The sequence below is a fragment of the Poecilia reticulata genome, linkage group LG21 (genome assembly GCF_000633615.1).
Source record: "Poecilia reticulata strain Guanapo linkage group LG21, Guppy_female_1.0+MT, whole genome shotgun sequence".
Taxonomy (NCBI): domain Eukaryota; kingdom Metazoa; phylum Chordata; class Actinopteri; order Cyprinodontiformes; family Poeciliidae; genus Poecilia; species Poecilia reticulata.
In genome coordinates, this window is record NC_024351.1 from 21,614,390 (window position 1) to 21,632,053 (window position 17,664).

At 37.1% G+C, this 17,664-nt stretch overlaps 1 protein-coding gene and 1 pseudogene across 2 annotated transcripts in view; one reads left to right on the top strand and one right to left on the bottom strand.

Annotated features, from left to right (window-relative positions):
- The first annotated feature begins 2,633 nt into the window (after positions 1-2,633).
- On the top strand, positions 2,634-5,442 carry LOC103457962 (trace amine-associated receptor 1-like; annotated as a pseudogene).
- A 2,133-nt stretch (positions 5,443-7,575) lies between these two features.
- LOC103457748 (adhesion G protein-coupled receptor F5-like) overlaps positions 7,576-17,664 on the bottom strand; it is a 29,181-nt gene continuing 19,092 nt past the window's right edge. Inside the window, exons 9-26 of one of the 2 annotated variants that reach the window (XM_008398123.2) lie at positions 17,339-17,374; positions 16,933-16,980; positions 15,954-16,097; positions 15,708-15,872; positions 15,584-15,601; positions 15,306-15,481; positions 15,135-15,196; positions 14,072-14,202; positions 13,775-13,972; positions 12,406-12,594; positions 12,178-12,306; positions 11,888-12,069; positions 11,488-11,664; positions 9,275-10,654; positions 9,109-9,150; positions 8,960-9,010; positions 8,795-8,861; positions 7,576-8,379 (exon numbers count right to left, since the gene is read on the bottom strand). In XM_008398123.2, coding sequence (XP_008396345.1) covers positions 8,312-8,379; positions 8,795-8,861; positions 8,960-9,010; positions 9,109-9,150; positions 9,275-10,654; positions 11,488-11,664; positions 11,888-12,069; positions 12,178-12,306; positions 12,406-12,594; positions 13,775-13,972; positions 14,072-14,202; positions 15,135-15,196; positions 15,306-15,481; positions 15,584-15,601; positions 15,708-15,872; positions 15,954-16,097; positions 16,933-16,980; positions 17,339-17,374 — 3,263 coding nt within the window. In that variant the 3' untranslated portion in view covers positions 7,576-8,311. Of the gene's footprint in view, positions 8,380-8,794; positions 8,862-8,959; positions 9,011-9,108; positions 9,151-9,274; positions 10,655-11,487; positions 11,665-11,887; positions 12,070-12,177; positions 12,307-12,405; positions 12,595-13,774; positions 13,973-14,071; positions 14,203-15,134; positions 15,197-15,305; positions 15,602-15,707; positions 15,873-15,953; positions 16,098-16,932; positions 16,981-17,338; positions 17,375-17,664 lie in introns of both variants that reach the window. The other variant, XM_008398122.2, reaches the window with a different exon arrangement.

Below are 17,664 nucleotides of genomic sequence, written 5' to 3' on the forward strand. Positions count from 1 at the left end.
CTCTCTACCAGACGTTGCAGAGTAACCACAGATCTCTGTTTGCTTTCTCAGAAAAAAGAGAAACCAATAATTTCATCTCAGAAAGAGTACATTTCTGGAATTATTCTCAGATATTCAAAATGCGTCACAATTGTTACCTTCACTGAGTACTAACCGACTCCAAAAAAGGGGAATCTGTTAACATTTTTTTTAGATTGTCTGCTTTCAGTATTTAATCACTTGTCTCCAGTAATGTTTCGTGTTGAAATGTATAAACCTAAAAATAAAATTCCAAAAAGAATTTGAAGAAAAGAAGAGCTGCTGTTATTTTAAAGAGATATTTTATTTTTGTTTGTTCTGAAAACAAAAAAATAATATATAGCTGGAGTTCAAATATGTAATCACTTCTTAAATACCAAGTTCCACTAAACATCATAAGGTGCTGTTGTAGTTACATGCTGTAAAAAGAGATTGTGAAATAAGATGATTACCTGTCACTCTGTCCTGGATCCAAAGAAGTTGTGTCAGAACTGAACATTACTTTTCCTGCTCACGTTCAAACACAAACACTTCCTGGAGTATTTCCCAGGAAGTCACACGCGTTATCTACCTCCAGCTCGTTCCCTGCTGTATTTCAGCATAGTTGTTCTTCTGATCCTATTTCAAGAGTTGAATTATTTTAAATTCAAATTCAATTCAAATTCAAAATTACTTTATTGATCCCAAAGGGAAAATAAAATAAATAAATTCTAAAGGAATTATGCGTAACTAAACAAATGTATACAAAAATGTCAAAAAATAATTACACAAAATAAAGTTGATATGGGGGCATGTTCACACTCTAACACGCTAAAGATTTTCAGCAGGATATTGTTAAGGAAGAATTTTTATATTACTGGTAAATTTAGCAAAACTCTGGCTCTGATACTTCCTTTTGATCCCGGGTTTTCTCGCGTGGCCACGTGCGGGGACAAAAACACAACAATGCGTGTTGACGTCACAGAATTACAGAATTTAATCCAATCAGAAGAAAATATAAGATAGTACAGGAAACTGAAGAAACACAGATACAAACATTGTTACCTGAGACAAGAAGACAAAGAAATATCAAGGACGTCCTTGGAGAAAGAGCTGGTGCAGAAGTAAAATAAATCAGCTTTTTTCTGAATTGTTTCCCTTGTGCACAAACTTTTATACCTGTAGGTGTGTTTACCTCTTTAATGTATTCAAATAAGGCGTATCTCTACTTGACCAATTGGAAGGCATCTCTGGCCCTTTTAAATTTTAGAAAAAGTCCCGCAGTTTGGTCGCAAGATCAAACACCTTTTGTTAAATAAGGTAGAAGCAGACTCTCCGAATTCATGGTGGTTTATGGCTTTCACAGATCAGTGTGAAAAGCTAGAACTTCCTACTGATTGTTTCCCAACAGACAAAGAGCAGATCAGAGATCTTGGCAAACAATCTGCTTTAACTACAGTAAAATATATCAATAGGTCAGAATATGTTATAAATTTTAAAACTATAATTATGGTATTTCAATCAAGTCATGATAAATTCTAAAACTAACTTATTTTAAATTTATTTTCTTAACAGTATCTGGCCTCCTGTGGCTCTACAGCCATCTGGGCAAAGAGAAACAGATGCAGGAACCTCACAGGTAGCTGTGAAATTCTGGTTTCTCTTCTGCTCTGCCAGGAACAAACCTTTAATTCTGTACTTTTAATTCAATGAAAAGTTATCCAAAAAYCCAATTTGTTCTTCTGCACTCAGCATCTCCAAAGTTTAGTCCTGATATCAAACCAAAAGCAATAGATAATAAACAGAAAATAATGAAGTACAATTCCTGTTTCTAATTAGGAATTAGAAACAAATAAGAATTAAGACATTCATTCACCATAAACCTAAGTATTTTCTAATACTAAACAAAACCTTTTCCTGTGACTCTAATATAGTCAGAAATAATACAATTTCAAATACATTCATCATTGACTAAATTAATTCTAAAACAAGATAATAGAATTTTCAGTCAAAACATGTTATTAATAACTAAGAAAAATGTCTTACAAATTAAATGTTAGTGATTTAAAACATTTTATGTTATATTCAGTTTTTGCACCATGTCAGATGTTAGTTCTGGAAGATTTCTCATCCTGGTTACGTGAACCGACCAAAGTTCCCTTTCTCASAGTAATTCAAGTGATAATGTCCTCCACCTTCCTGCATATGTTAATTTATGACCTCCTGTCTTTAATGATAAGACCCCAGGGGTCTGAGCCAAAATTCTCTTGCAGATTCTCTATTCTTCGGGTTTTAAATCACTCACACAAACCTGTTCAAACTTAAGAAATTTGTTCTAAAAGGTTTAAACTGTGTTAAACACTCAAAATAATAATTTTTCTCAACAATATCAAAATGTTTACTACTGGTTTTGAAGAGGCAGTATTATGTATTTTCCTGACCCATAGTGACATTTGTAACGTAATCAAGTAACTATGTTACCTTCAGTTGTTATAAAAATGCTGACTATATCAAATATGACTTAAAAGAAATTCGACATCACTCATTAATGGGTTGAAATTGGACCTCTGCCTCTTTTAACTTTCACGCGGTCTTAAGAGATGGGGTCCAATGGACTCTGCAAGTTTTATACCCTAATGGCGATCAGGTGGGGTCGCACTGCATGCACTTTTACAAAGTTTATTTTTTGTGTAGTTTCAGGGTCTGACATCTGTCCTGCTCCACCTGAGTGTCACGCTAAAAGACCGCACCTTCAGCATGTCATCATCTTTCTCCATTAAGCCTTTACAGGCGTTTCACTGAGAAGTAGCTTCTCGATTAATTTTTACCCAGAAATCACATGGGCAAAAACCGTTAGTGAAACGGTCACTGGGACTGACTAGTATGTATTTCATTGAGGGAAACCTGGAATGCGGCGTTCATAACAAACACGTATGTTCATCTGTTCTACAAGCTAGCAAACAACCGTACTGATTAAATAACATAAAAGTCAAGCAGTTCCCTAAAAGTCCAACAGATGGCAGTAATGCGCCATGCAAAACAAAACACCCACAGTTTACAGGACACACTTCCTGCTAAAGAGCCCCCTGGTGGTTGAAGAAAAATCCACATATAAACCAGAAAATACAATATATGAAAAAAAATCTGAATGGTCTCTGGTATTGTTCGGGGGGCCGGACCAAATGTGGCGGCGGGCAGGATCTGGCCCGCAGGCCGTAGCTTGGGGACCACTGCTCTATGCCCACATACGATGCCGCTACTGCGCCTTCTGCTGGTGTGGATGTGGACGGCAATAATTAAATAAAATACATGTTATGTTGACTAAAAACTAGAGAGGACTGGAGAGTATTTTCATATAGCACTTATTACAAACGGCTACAATAACACCACATCAAATAAAGCGAACTTTAAAGTTTAGCTTATGTTTTCTGTTTTTGAATTGTTTACAGACTCTTCTGCGGCTTTTTACCAATTTTTAGTTGTAAGTCTTGGCTTAGACCATTTTTATACCAGTTTTTCTTGGTGTAGACTCAAACCAAATATATGAATGTCAATATCATGGTTACGATGTCAAAAAGGAAGTCTAAATAAAGCTCTTATGTTAAAATCAAGTATGTTACTCAGCTGGCTGGTGTACTACGATGTCTGGTCAAGTATTCTGGTCAAGGCATGCTCATGTAGTAGTATGTGTTGAAATGTCAACTGCACTGTAAAATAATTTTACCATATCAATATGAATCTTGCCATATTTCTATGATAAAATTTTGGCAACCGCAGCTGCTGGTATTGTACCGTAAATTAAAGACTTCTTTATTTTTAATTTTTACATTGTGGGCAAAGTTTTCAAGGAAGTTTTCAAGGTTTATAGAATTAGCTGTGATTTGTTTAAGGATGCTGTAAGTCCTTGAAAGTTTACTTTTTATTTTACTAGCACACATTATTTTTTATTGTGCAATAATGGACTGAAAAATCAGTTGTAAGTAGATTTAAATACCTTTTGATGAATTAATCAAGCACCTTTGATTATCAGTACCCCAACGGCTCGTGAGTCATTACAGGTGGATTTGATTGTTCAAATTCATTCATTTTACTTTTGTTAAACCTTCTAATATTTAATCTGACTTCTGCTTTACTTAATGTAAGCATCTGCTTACTAAAACCTGATTCATATCATGATATAACGGGTATGTTAAAACACTAGAACTGGATTTAGTCAGGGATGAAAGTTAATGTTTAACATGTTTTGCTTGTCGCCTAGATACAAGGAGGAGGTGGTAAGTGATGCCTAATTATGGTAATGAGATGGAGTCTGACAAGTACGAGATTAAAAGTCCAGTCTTCAGACACTATGGGAGCTGCGGCAATGCTGTGATACTAATCAAAATGATTTTCTGAAAAGATGTGCTGCAGGTGAAATTAGACATTTTCATTTGAATAACATCTTTTGTTGCTTCTGCTGAGTAATATGGAAACTTTGAACAGAACTGGAGCTGTAGATTATCTTCATCCTTGCAATGAAATTGGCCCTTTTTCTTCTTCCCCTCAGATTGTCTCTTCCAAGCTGTGTGTTTTCCTATACATTTTCCTCGCTGTCGTAGCTGTGGTCACAGTGTGTGGAAACCTCCTGATAATAGTCTCTGTGGGTTACTTCACACAGCTCCACACTCCGACCAACGCTCTCATCGTCTCCCTGGCTGCGACGGACCTTCTGGTCGGCGTGCTGGTCTTTCCTTTCAGCATGGCGTTCTCCCTGAGCTCCTGTCTGCTTCATGAAGATTTTATATGTCAAGTGCGGGACAACTTCGACATTTCCCTGAGCACCTGTTCTATTCTGAACCTGTGTTGCATTGCTGTTGACAGATATTATGCAGTGTGTCAGCCTCTCACCTACAGAACCAGGATGACCAACAGTATTGCCGTGGCGATGATTCTGGCGAGTTGGGGTATTTCCGGGTTAATTGGAATTGGCATAACTATTGCTGGATTAAATCATGAACCGTGTGAAGAAAACTGTTCTATGAAGGTTCTGTTATCCAGCACTCTAGGTCCGACGTTTTCCTTTTACCTTCTGGCTCTCATCATGCTTTGCATCTACCTAAAGATTTTCTTAGTTGCACAAAGACAGGCGCGGATCATCCACATCAATAAAAACTCTGGAGGAAAAGCAAGCAAGAGAGAGAGAAAGGCCACAAAAACTCTGGCTATTGTTATGGGCGTTTTTCTCATCTGTTGGACTCCTCTATTTGTTTGCATAACCCTGGTTCCATTCAGCGCTGACCCAGTGCCAGTTTCTGTCATTGAGACGCTTAACTGGGTTACTCTGACCAATTCCATGCTTAATCCTTTTATCTATGCTTTTTTTACAGCTGGTACAGGACAGCTTTTAGAATGATAGTTTCTGGGAAAATATTTCAGGGGGATTTTACTGATTCAAAACTGTCTTGATGTCTGTGATGATGAAGAGCCTTTGTCAAGTTGGGGTATGTGTTTGTGATCAAGTGTAACATTTAACCTTTGTGAATACAAGAAAATCTACAATGTATTTAACCCTCCTGCGATCTTCAGAGACGGGGTCATATGCGAATTTGCATTCCTTCATGTCCCGTCACTTTACTGCTGTTGCACCCAAATTTCACCCCATGAAACAAAGATTATTCTATTTTTTTTGAAGACCTATTTCGAAAACAATATTCTTAACCAAACGTTGAGCATGTCAATTTTAGCGCAGCGAGGATATAGAAGGCTTAGTTTGGAAAACAAACACTCCATTTTCTTGGAGTCTGAGTCTTCTTGGAGTCCGGGAGTCTTAAGAAATCAAATTTAGGAGTAAATGAACCGGACTGAGAGAGCAGTTAACTTTTTATTGTTGAAGGTTAATGGTGTATTGCATTGCAGCTGGAAACTACTGTGACCACCAAACTGCAGTAGAGATTTCCAAAATTTTAAGATGTCAAAGTATTTACTGCCACCTAGTGGCAAACAGAAAAATTGCCAGAAAATGTCATGAGCATCTATTCTGTATTATAATTATATAATTTTTAGTGTGTAGTAATTATATTACACACAGTATAATATAATTACAAAGACCAGATGGACTCAGACCTGAACCTTTAGAGCCACATAGAGAGTTACAAAGTCAGCCTTCTATCACATAAAGAACATTTCTAGGATTAGAGGACTAATGTCTCGGCAAGATCTAGAGAAACTAATCAATGCATTTATCTTTAGTTACATTGCTGCAACAGTGTCTTTACCGGTCTGCCTAAAAAAAGCTGATCCAGAACATTTCTGCTGGCGTTCTGACTAAAACCAGGAAGATGGAGCACATCACCAGTTCTAAAGTCTTTCCTTGGCTCCCTGTAGCTCAGAGAACAGACTTTAAAATAATTTATGAATCACTGAACGGTTTAGCACCACAATACATTAAAGACCTGATGTTGTTGTACCAACCTTCCAGGCCTCTCAGATCTTCTGGCTCTGGTCCTGCTCTGCATCCCCAGAACCAGAAACATGAGGAAGCAGCATTCAGCTTCTTTGCACTAGAAATCTGGAACAAACTTCCAGAAAACTGCAAAACAGCTGAAACACTGAGTTCCTTTAAATCTGGACTAAAAACTCACCTGTTTAGAGTTTAATGTAATATGTGTTACTGGTTTCTCAGTGACTGTATGATGCTTTTAAGACGTTTTTATTTTTCTGTTTTAATAATGTAAAGCACTTTGAACTGCTTTGTTCTAAAGTCACACAAATAAACTTGATTGATGGATAATGACCAACTGCATACGGTCGAAAGAAGAGGCTCTGTCACAAGACTTTATAATATTCAATAACATGCAGTAATTGTTAAATTATTTTTCATAATGTGATATATTCAAGAAAGTGACTACACATAATTTCCAAACAAAATCTTAATCATAGGCTTGTGAATATTACATTGAGATACAAAGGAAACATGTCTGCTTTACTTTACAATCAAAGCACCGATTGTAACGCAAGATAAACATGTTTCCACATCTACAAATCTCACAGGCTCTCTGGAGCTCAGCTGCCAAAGATTTAAAGAGGACTTCTTCGTTTGTGTTGTGTCCTTTAAGGGTACAACACATAACAATGTTTTACTGTATTTTTCGCACTATTAAGGCACACCGGATTATAAAGCGCACCTTCAATGAATGGCCTATTTTAAAACGTTTTTCATATATAAGGCGCATAGAATAGACACTACAGTTTAGGTTGCCAATTTGATCCGTATTCTATTACACATCCACATTTATAAAAAAAAAGTGGTCCCCGAGTGCATTATATAGTAGGCTGCCCCAGTCATTGTTTCACTCATGGTGTTGGTGTTGTGATATTTTGCCCAACTGCTTTCTGGGTAACACAGACCAACCGACACGCTGCCGCCGAAGTCTCTGTCTCTCTTCCCCCGCCCCTCCGCTCCCCCCTGGCTTTAAATGTATTATCAAACTTTATTAACAAACCAGCGGTCTGACAACTATCCCAGCATGCACCGCGCACTTCTTCTTCTACGGGGGAAAATGAAGTCGGCGGTTGCTTACCGTAGCTGCTAGACCTGTTGTGGCTCAATATTGTCGGCTTTTGAGGAAATTGAAGGTTTTTAGGTGCGCCTTATAGTGCGGAAAATACGGTACATGTAAATAGTACTAACCATAACTATAATAAGACTATTCTGCTTTTCCAACAAAAAAACAAACCAAAACAGTAGAAAATGCTTCTATAAACGGCTGTCATTACATAACACACTGATTACAGAGACGTTATGCAAACAAAGTGAAGTAGCTGTTCAATACAATGATTACCATAGATCAATAACTCAACTCCATTTGGGGGATTTGACCTTTTTTTGATGCAAGTTACACAGTTTAATAAAAAAAGATATTTTCTAAAGTTTTTGTGGACATAAAACATGACATGTAAACTAAAGACAAACAAAATACTTTTTCTTTAAACTTACTTCAAATGCCATTCCATCTAAGGAAAATGATATATATTATTAAAAATAATAATAAAAAAAATAATATATATTATGTAGTATTACATTATTGTGTATTTCCCAAAAACAAAGGCTGTGTAATATTAAAATATTTAGCTTTTCTGCATTACACACCTTTGAAAAGCTTTCTAAAATGCTGCTTTTAAAAGATGGATGAATTAATGCTTTCTTCATTTTTCAAAAAAGAATCCAGTGGGACTCTTTCAGGTCATAATGTCAACTTAAAGAGGCTGTAGTAATAAGAGAAAAAAACTGATTGGTTTGTTGTTTTCCTTATATGGGCATGGTTTCCTGCACATGTTAAGTGTCGAATGCGTCACTGGATCCACTTTGTCCAGAAGAAGACGCATGGTACCCCCTTCTGGAGCCTGTAACACAAATACACACACATATTTAAATATCCATATGCTTATAAAATCTTAAGCAACGTCTCATTTTTTATACTCTCCATTGCAAAAAATATCATATGAAAACAGAAAAAAGTTAATGACAGAGAAGGCGATGATTTGATGTCAGTTTTTCGCCATTCGGTGCTTTAATTCTCCTTATATCTACTTAGAAGTAAAATAATCCAAAATATTAAGGATATTGTAGGGAAAGCCAGATTTGTTAAGATAAAAATACAAAATTTTCCAAGCCACGCGTATTAAAACAGATTGATTTTATTATACTTGCTGCACAAAAAGTGACAAAAAAAGATAAAAATCTCTTGCTAATCGTTCAAGAGGTGGATTGTTTCTCTGAAGTTCTCTTAAAAGAGATACTTTTAATAAAGTAACATACCTCTGTTTATTCTTATTTTCTGTAAGAAGTTGCTCAGTCCACTAGATGACGTTCCAGCACTGGTGCTCTGAAAGCAGAATCAAATTCTCAGTAAGAATTTGTAAAAGAGAACGAATGGAACAATACAAATGGGAACAAAACCTTCAACAGAGAAACTTTTCTTACCTGTGTTCTACCCTGTGACGTCAGTGATCGTATGCTCATTGCCGACCACACCTGAAAGGTTAATTCTCAAAGATTAGCATACTGCTGCTAATATGTCATGACATGAGAGAGTCCTCCATTATCAGCTTCTTTTTAAGTGACAAACTCACCTTTTTGTCCAACAGCGTTCCAAACACCAGAATAAAGAAACCCTTTAGAGAAACAAATGCATAATTTTATAGTGTCATCTTTTCAGTCCATCATTTTGTAGCATCAAACAGTCAAACACCAGAACATTGAGTAGCAGATTAGTCGGCATAAAAGTAAAATTCCTACCTGCAATGAATTGAAGAAAGCAAAGGCAACATTGATTCCAAAGTTTCCGGGGTCAACCAAGACTCCGATTCCCAAACCCCAAGTCAGACCGAAAAACGGCGTGAGCACAGCCAAACTCCTGGCAATCACATAGAGAACGTGCTTCTCTCCTGTTTGGGCTGCATTTCCTCCAACTCTTCTTCTCAATATTTTGTACAACACCACAATCAAGATGATAAAGTTTATCCCCACTATCATAAGAGCAGGGATCACGAAGGCCAGCAGAGCTTTGGACTGGTCCCAGTTGAGCCAACAGACGACATTTTCTCTGATGTACTCATTTGAGGGAGCAGTCGAAGCTATAGTTATAGTTGCAATGATCAGTGGCGCTCCATATCCCAAAGAGAATCCAATGATCAGCATGGTTAGCTTAGACAGACCTCCATCAAAGACACTGAGAGTCCGGTAGAGCAGCAGCAGAGCCGAGGCTAACATCCAGAAGAACAGAGCCAGGTAGAAAAAGTGGATGAAGAAGGTCGCGGCTGTGCAGGCCGGAGGGTTCTTCTGGTCAGCGTCTGAAATGGCCGCTCCAATAATGAACCAAATGTCTGCAATCAGGAGAGACACGGCGATGTTGACGATGGAGACGTGACGCAAGTGTGACGTTGCGTTCTTGTTGATTTTCCTCCATATGATTGCTTCAATGATGAGACAAATAACCAGGCAGGCCATAGAAATTCCAACTCCAATGTAGGTGATGTAGTCGAGAATAATGCTTTCGGGGCTCTTGGGTGACATAAGGATGGAGAAGGAGGTGGTGTGGTTGCAGCTGCAGCTGACCGTCTCATTTGCAAAGTAAACTAACGAGCAGCCGTTTTCGCTCCATCCTCCAAGACCGTCAAAGAGATTAAAATCCCAAAAGACACATTTAGGATTTGCTATGGTGTCATTTGTGTAATTTATGACATCAAATGTCAATGAAATATTTGAGATTTCAACTTCAGGACTAACGAGGGCAACCCTTCCATGGACGCGCCTGGAGGAGGTGTTGAATTCATCTCTCCCAGGAAGCACATTGTACATTGAAGCAAAAATGATTATGGTGATGAATTTTTCTTCTCCAACAGCCTGTGGTATTTCTATTTCCACCGAGGAGTTATAGATACTGTTGAAAGAGTCTGTGTGCCTGGTTTTGTTCAGGATAATGAAATCTGTGTTGATGTCCAGTGGATTATTGCCAATAAATCTTGTTAAGTTTTCAAAAACATTCAAGAATGCGGAGCTGGAACTCTTTTTCAATAGTTCATCTTCTGTTGTATTTCTGGTGTCGTTGTAATTTAGAAAAGCCCAAGACCCCGTGGCTTCGGGAATCGTGAGAAGGCCAGCACTTTCTAGGAAGTTCTACAGGAAAAAATAAAAAAGCAACACAAACAGCATGTATTAATATTTTAACACTGAAATATACATGTAGCCTGTGATAGTGAGTACGCATGTTGTTATGTGCTTTGGGCACATTCTAACTATTTTTGCCTATTTCTCCAGATTGTGTTTGTTTATAGACTTTGGTTAAATGATATTCTCTGCCCTCAAAACATTTTTTGAGGTTTGGCTAATTCTGTATGTTTTGTAATTAATATCTGATTGTTTAAAGCTGTGGCGTTGCTGTCGCCCCCCTATAAGCAGGCTGACCTCAAGGAGTGTGTAGACATCCGTCTATCATCTCCCTCTTTTCTGCTCTCTCCAGCACTGCCAGGATGCGTCCCACCTGACATGCAGCCTGACATGTGGCAGCTTCTGTTAGGTTTTGTTTGTTTTTTCATTGTGATTTTGGTCTAGTGGCACTGGTTGTCCTGGTTTCAATGGCGAATATTTGAACCCCTATTTGTGAGTCTGTGTCCTCAAACAAGTTGTGTCCTTTTTGGACGTAGCATATTTATGGGGGCTCGTTTAAACAAAGTCTGCCTTTCACAACTTGTCGTGTCCTGTTGGTTTTGTTGCAGTAATGATGGTTTTTGTGGGAATGATGTGTCTGAGCCCTTTGGCACAGTTTGAGTGAGTTCGGAGGTTTAATTAGGACATTTGAACGTTGTGTTCTTGTAGCTGTTTGTGTGTTGGCTTTGTTAATGAAATGCTTCTTGACTCTATGCTGTGCTGTGTTGTAGGCGTATGAACTCATACCTGAAGCACATCACCTTTTTGGATGTAATGATGTGTAAATGTACACATGTACCTACCCTTGTGGAATTTCTCGTTAGACTGATTTTTAAAGTTGTGGATGTGTTGGCGACATTTTCAAAGATCTTAATCATGGCAATGAGGGTCGCCGGAGACTCAACGATCTGATTATTATTCTGTACAGTCGCATTTTTGAGATCCTCCAAGAATACTGGAATAGTCAAAGTATTCAAGTTCTGTCACAAGAAAGAAAAGAGATTTTCTTGTTAATTATGATCACATTGCTCTAAGCAGTTGTTTATGTATAACGTCTCTGGAATGAATGTACTATACATATTATTTGACAAAATAAATAAAAAAATAGCTTACATTTTTTTTAAATCTAATAGGTTCAAAATAAAGCAACACAGGTGTCTGTATTGAAAAGCTCAGAAAAAGCTAAATAAAAAAAAAGATTACCTTTGATCGATCGAGCAGCTCCACAATGACTTGTAGGACGCAGTAGTCTTGTTTATCTCCATAGTTACCATCTGGCTGACAAACTGCTGTCTTTTCTCCGTCATAGTTAGTGTCACATTTTCCAACACCGATACCTCCAACCATTGCATTTCCATATACGTCACTTGTGCAGTCAAACTCCACTGGAGAAAAAGAAAACATGTTTAAGGTCATAATTTCTGAGTGGTGGTAAACATAACTAGATTTTTTTTAAACTGTAGGTTAAATACTCTTGTTCATTTAATACTCACGTCTTGTGGTTAGTACCAGAGTGATTTCTTTTGCACTGTCCCTTCCTGTCAATTTACATTTGTACTTCAACACGTCACCATCAGCACATGATGAAAAGGGTTTAAAGTTGTAGGATGTTACACCTAAATCTATCAGTAAAGAAAAAACGACAAATTCCCAAATTATAATTTTTTTTTTTATTGCAGAGTGTCAGAAATATTTCACTCATGTCTTTGTGTCACACTTACCATTATTATTTGGATCGATCAATGTAGCTTTCAATTCAGCTGCTGAGCAGGTCAGTTCCTTTGACCCGGAACACGTCACTGTGTCTTTGATGGGACTCACAGTGATCAGAGGGAGAGGTCTGGAAGTCAGCTGCCTCGACTGTCTGAAAGTTGAACCGGCTCCCCAGGTCATCGTACATTCATAATTCCCTGGGGAACAAGATAAAAAAAGTAGTGAAGAAATATCTAGATAATACATGCCATAACAAAAGATTTGATGGTGCAAATAACTTTCAGGGTTTAGTTGTTGTGTTAACAATTCATCATTACTGGTTGTATGTATATATTCTGATATGCTTTATAAGGTTAGAAATTCACTTTATAAATAAAAAGGAAAGCATACAGTTTTTTCCCTTTAAAAAATCTATTAGAAAACTTTTTTTTTGTTGCAATGCAGTCAATTTAATTTGAATTAAATCTTTAGGAACAGCCTGATCAATAAGATCAGTGCCATAATGTGGTAACATTAAAGTCAGTCAAACAAAACTACCAAACAGTGATGACAAGACACAGAAAATTTGAAATATTCGCAGGACAGTTGGGATGTTTCACTCTGAAGCAGAAAGGATTTAATTTATCCATTTGGCTAAGTTAGGCAAAATAGAAAAGCCAGAAAAAAACAACTAAGGTTTATAAATGTGGTTTGGCTCCAACACTCTTCAGTCATGCTTACACCATATGTGAAGTACAGAAATGCTAGATTTGACCAAATTCACAGCAAGTCAATGATCTGTTACACTGCAGCACAGCTGTAAACGAGGAGCCACCACTCCAACTGAGTTTAGATATGGAACACCAATTCATAGAGAATATTCTCACATGACACTTCACAGAACGACAATTGCTCTGAGTGCAAGCGAATTTTCAGAAATGTTAAAAATGCAATAGAAATCTTTTTTTAAAACGTGAATATGGCAGTCAAGAATAGCTGATGTTACAGTAACAGCTGTTACTTTAAAAAACAGGTTCTCTTAAGCTATTGATTTATTATTTATGTTTTACATATATTTCATGTTTTTGTGTTTAATAAGGTTTTCCCTTTTTTTCTGTCTGCCCTTTTAAATCAAATCATACTTATAACTACACACCAATCAGGATCCATTGTCATCTATGCTTATTGAATAATATAAATATTTGCTGTTTCTTGCTGTGTAGGATTAACGTTTGTTCCATTTCTTCTTGAATCTTTACATTTATGGGTAAACTGTAGATGGAGATGAAAAAGTAGCTATTTAAATATCTTCAACTAAACCTTATTATCTTAATACATGACATTATTTCCAGTTCTTGATATGTCCGTTTGCTGCCAAGGGGTAGATTTCTTTCTTACCATCATCATCATATTTTGAAAATGTAGAGATTTGAATTGAATCAGAAGTTTGTTTGAGAAGTACTCCATTATGTGTCCATGATGTGGAAGGGTTTACAATTTTGAGGCCAGTTGAGGTGAGGTCAGATGGGTCACATGTCACTTTTATACTGTCCTTGACGTAGAGTGGATCTCTATCAACCGACAATAGCTTTGAAGCTTCAAAGAGATAAGAACATCATTAATCAGTTATCCTCAAACATTTTTGTATTAAATAGACATTTTAAATATTCCCCAGCCTTGCTAAGGTCTACTTACTGACAATGCTGACGGGGTATATTGATGCCACTTCAGATAATATTTCATTTTTTGTTATCTGAACTTTGATATTTGTTGGCGTTTCAGATGAAAAAACATTAAGCTCATAATTAGCAATTGTACTCCCAGCCCTGCAATGAAAGAAAAAAAATAATCTTAATTTAAATCACAAAGAGAAATATTTAATTCTACTGCAAAGTTGTTGCAGATAAATAGTTACATAAATGGTACAGGAGAACCCAGGGGGATTGCAGCTTCTGATGAAGAAACGCAGACCCAGATAATCATACTAACACCATGTTTGAGTGGCTGCATGATTAGTTTTTTGGAAAAGTTATTTTGTTTTATTTCTCATATACCAGAATTCACACCTTGCAAAATGTTGTTTTCATATTTCATAGCTCTTATAGGTGTTTTCTAGATTCTCTTTCCAGGCAGCTAGATGTCAGTGACTTAGTTTCTTTTATTATCAACTTTTGTTTAAATTGGGGAATGATATGTTGCTTTATTTTTTCCAACTTCATGCTGTCAGAAATGTTCTATTTAAGTTATTTCTTGATGAGTCTATAGATCTGGTTGTAAAATAAAGAAATATGTTTGTAGTTTAATTATTTCCTGAGTAAAAGAAACCACTTTTTAAAACTATATTTCTTTGATATTACAATTTGAAACGCATTACCAAATAAGACAAAAAAGGAGGGCATCACAAATTACTTGCAAGTTTATTTGCTGCTGAATTTCATCTCCCCTCATATTTACTCCTCCATCTGTCACTCTTCTTTTAATATGATAAGGTCTGAGTTGAAGTCAAAATACATGAAATGCATATTTGTCTATAGCCGAGTCCATTGGGTGCTGATGGCACAAGCCAGCTAGCAGCACTTGTGCCGCCATGAAAACGAAGCTGAACTAAAGGATCATTTTGTGTAACTACAAAGTAAAAAAAATAAATTAATGTTTCAGTAAACTTTTATTTAATGTAAATGCACATTATTCTTCTGTTTGATTTTGATAGACAATTTAACAGAATTCACAGCAAAACTGAGAATAAAATTTCACTTACGTGAAAGTCAGAGTTTTGACTGAACAATTTGTTTGTAAAACACTTTCACACTTTTTTAAAATCTGTTTGAGAGAATGACAAAAGACAAGAAATAAATAAAATCACATCTTGTAATTTCAGTGCTTTGCTATGAGAGCAGAAAGACAGGCACATTAAGTAATGATGACTTACAGCGTCCTCAATGGTTTTGTAAACTTGATTGTTCTTGTCATTGAATGACTCTTCGAACGCCATGTCCATGGTAATGATGCCTGGTATATTTTTAGGCGATGGTGTAGGTTCCGGCGTTGCTGGGGTTGGCGATGGTGTAGGTTCCGGCGTTGCTGGGGTTGGCGGTGGTGTTGTGGCTGAAATCACAAGAAACAAATAAAAAGACCCGATGAAGGTTCTCAGATGTATTAGATCTAAAACTGAAACACAAGAGCAAAACTGAAAATGTTTTTTCCTACCGGAACATGATGTGCTACCTGTGAAGCAAACACAAGCAAAAGTTTTGATTTATGTGTCTTTTTTAATTAATTACCTTAATTGCTGATAATATCACCTTTTGAAAGACATAAACAACATGCTTACCGAGTGGTTGACAATACTGGTTGATAGAAGAGAGTTTATCTCTGCATGTACACTGCTGACTGGTGACGTCATTGCATGAATTGCTGGTGTTGCACAGATCACAAGGCCATGCAAAACTGTCCTCACATTGACAGCGCAGTTGCACCGGTGTGTTCGGAGAGCAGACTTTAAAAGGAATTTGAAAAGATGAAAGTCATGCGATATTTTATTTTTTATTTATTTATTTATTTTATTTTTATTTTTTACCTGTCGTCAAGTCTATTTTTTTTACTTTCAAAAACGCTGAAAGTTCATAGCTGGTAAAGTTGTCCAATATGCTTTTGAGTAGTGAAAGTGAATAGTTTTGCACAATGGAGGCTGGGATCCGGAAGACAAGGGTCACCTCAGTGTCTGGATTTGCAGAAATAAACGGGAGAATTTCATTAGGAGGAATATAAAAACGGCCATTGTTTCCAGTAATCACTGGTCAACTTTACTATTCAAATTGTGATCCAAAAGTGATAAAAAAGGTGACTGGAGGTGCTTCACATTAAGGTTGACCGTAGTCTGTGTGAACACCTTCGTCCCCAAAGCGCAGAAGAAGAACGTTGACGTGACACAGCAAGTAATAATGGAGCCGTCTGTGGATCCATTTGACAGTTACTGACAAATGGCAGGATGAGACAGTAATAAAACTAACTAATACAACATGGTCGTTTAGAGCCTGGACTGCAGCTTCTGTAGAGACGTCTCTACCAGGAGTTTGTCCAATCTGGGGTCATATTTGTAAACACGTTTAGCAAAAAACAGTCTGATGTGGTTTAAGTACTTGTAGGGAAAATTCAGCCACATGACTGTATGTCCTTCCTTGATGCTGTCTGTGGACATCAAAGGCTGAGAAAGACCACATAAATGCCCTCTGATGATTTATGGTTTCACTCACAGCTTATAGCCTCTTTGAATGCATCACAATTCCATACTTCAAGTTTACGTAGCGTGCAGGGACTTCATGTCCATTACCCCTGGAACTAGTTCCTGGAATTACCCTATTAATGATCAAATTGCTTCTGAAATTTGATCAATTTCAGAAGCAATTTGATCATTAAATATGGTGTCCTAAAACAAACATAGGCTGATACAATAATTATCCCTTTTTGTTCAGTTAAATGAACAAAAAGGCCTTTTTTCAGCTTATACACAGAGAGATTTGATGTCATTCCACAAACCTAACCAGGTTTTGTCATACCCTGTAACGGGGGGGTTGTCGGGGCAGCCGTGATGGGTGTAGTGGCAGCTGTGGTTGGAATAAGAAATTTCAGCATACCTTGTTGTACATGTCATACTGCAAGAAAACTTAAACTCTGAGCTCATTACTGTGATTATGGTGTTATGGTGATTGTGTGAACACAACCTACCCAGGTTACTGGGAGGCCTTGAACAGCTGACAGGGTTTTATCTGCAAAACCCTGACATCTAAATTTAAGCAAATACTGAACTCTCGTGTATGGCTACGGGATGTAAAACATTCCTTTTCCATGGCATGACTTTACCAAAACTCTGGGTGAAAATGTGCAGATTTTTACCTAAGAACTTCGACCTGTTTGCTAAAGCAAACTGATTAACCACACCTCAGGTCTCCATGGTTTACATACCTGTGGAGGGTGGAGGAGGTGGGCATGTAGTGGCATCTGTGGAGCGAGAGGGGCAATAAAACAAAATGTTGGATCTTCAGGTCAGGAAACGTAAATACGTACATATTTGCAGTTGAACAAATAAGGTCTGTATGATTATGTACAGACGTCTAATGAATTTGTACTACTAACAACCTTTATATAGAAAGTAACAAAACATTATTCTTACTTGTTACTGGCTGACAGAACTCATCATTGGGAGGAAGTCCATATAAACATGTACAGGTCTGATTGTTGCATGAGTTGGTGTTGTTGTTACACATGTCACATGGCCAAGCAAAGCCGCT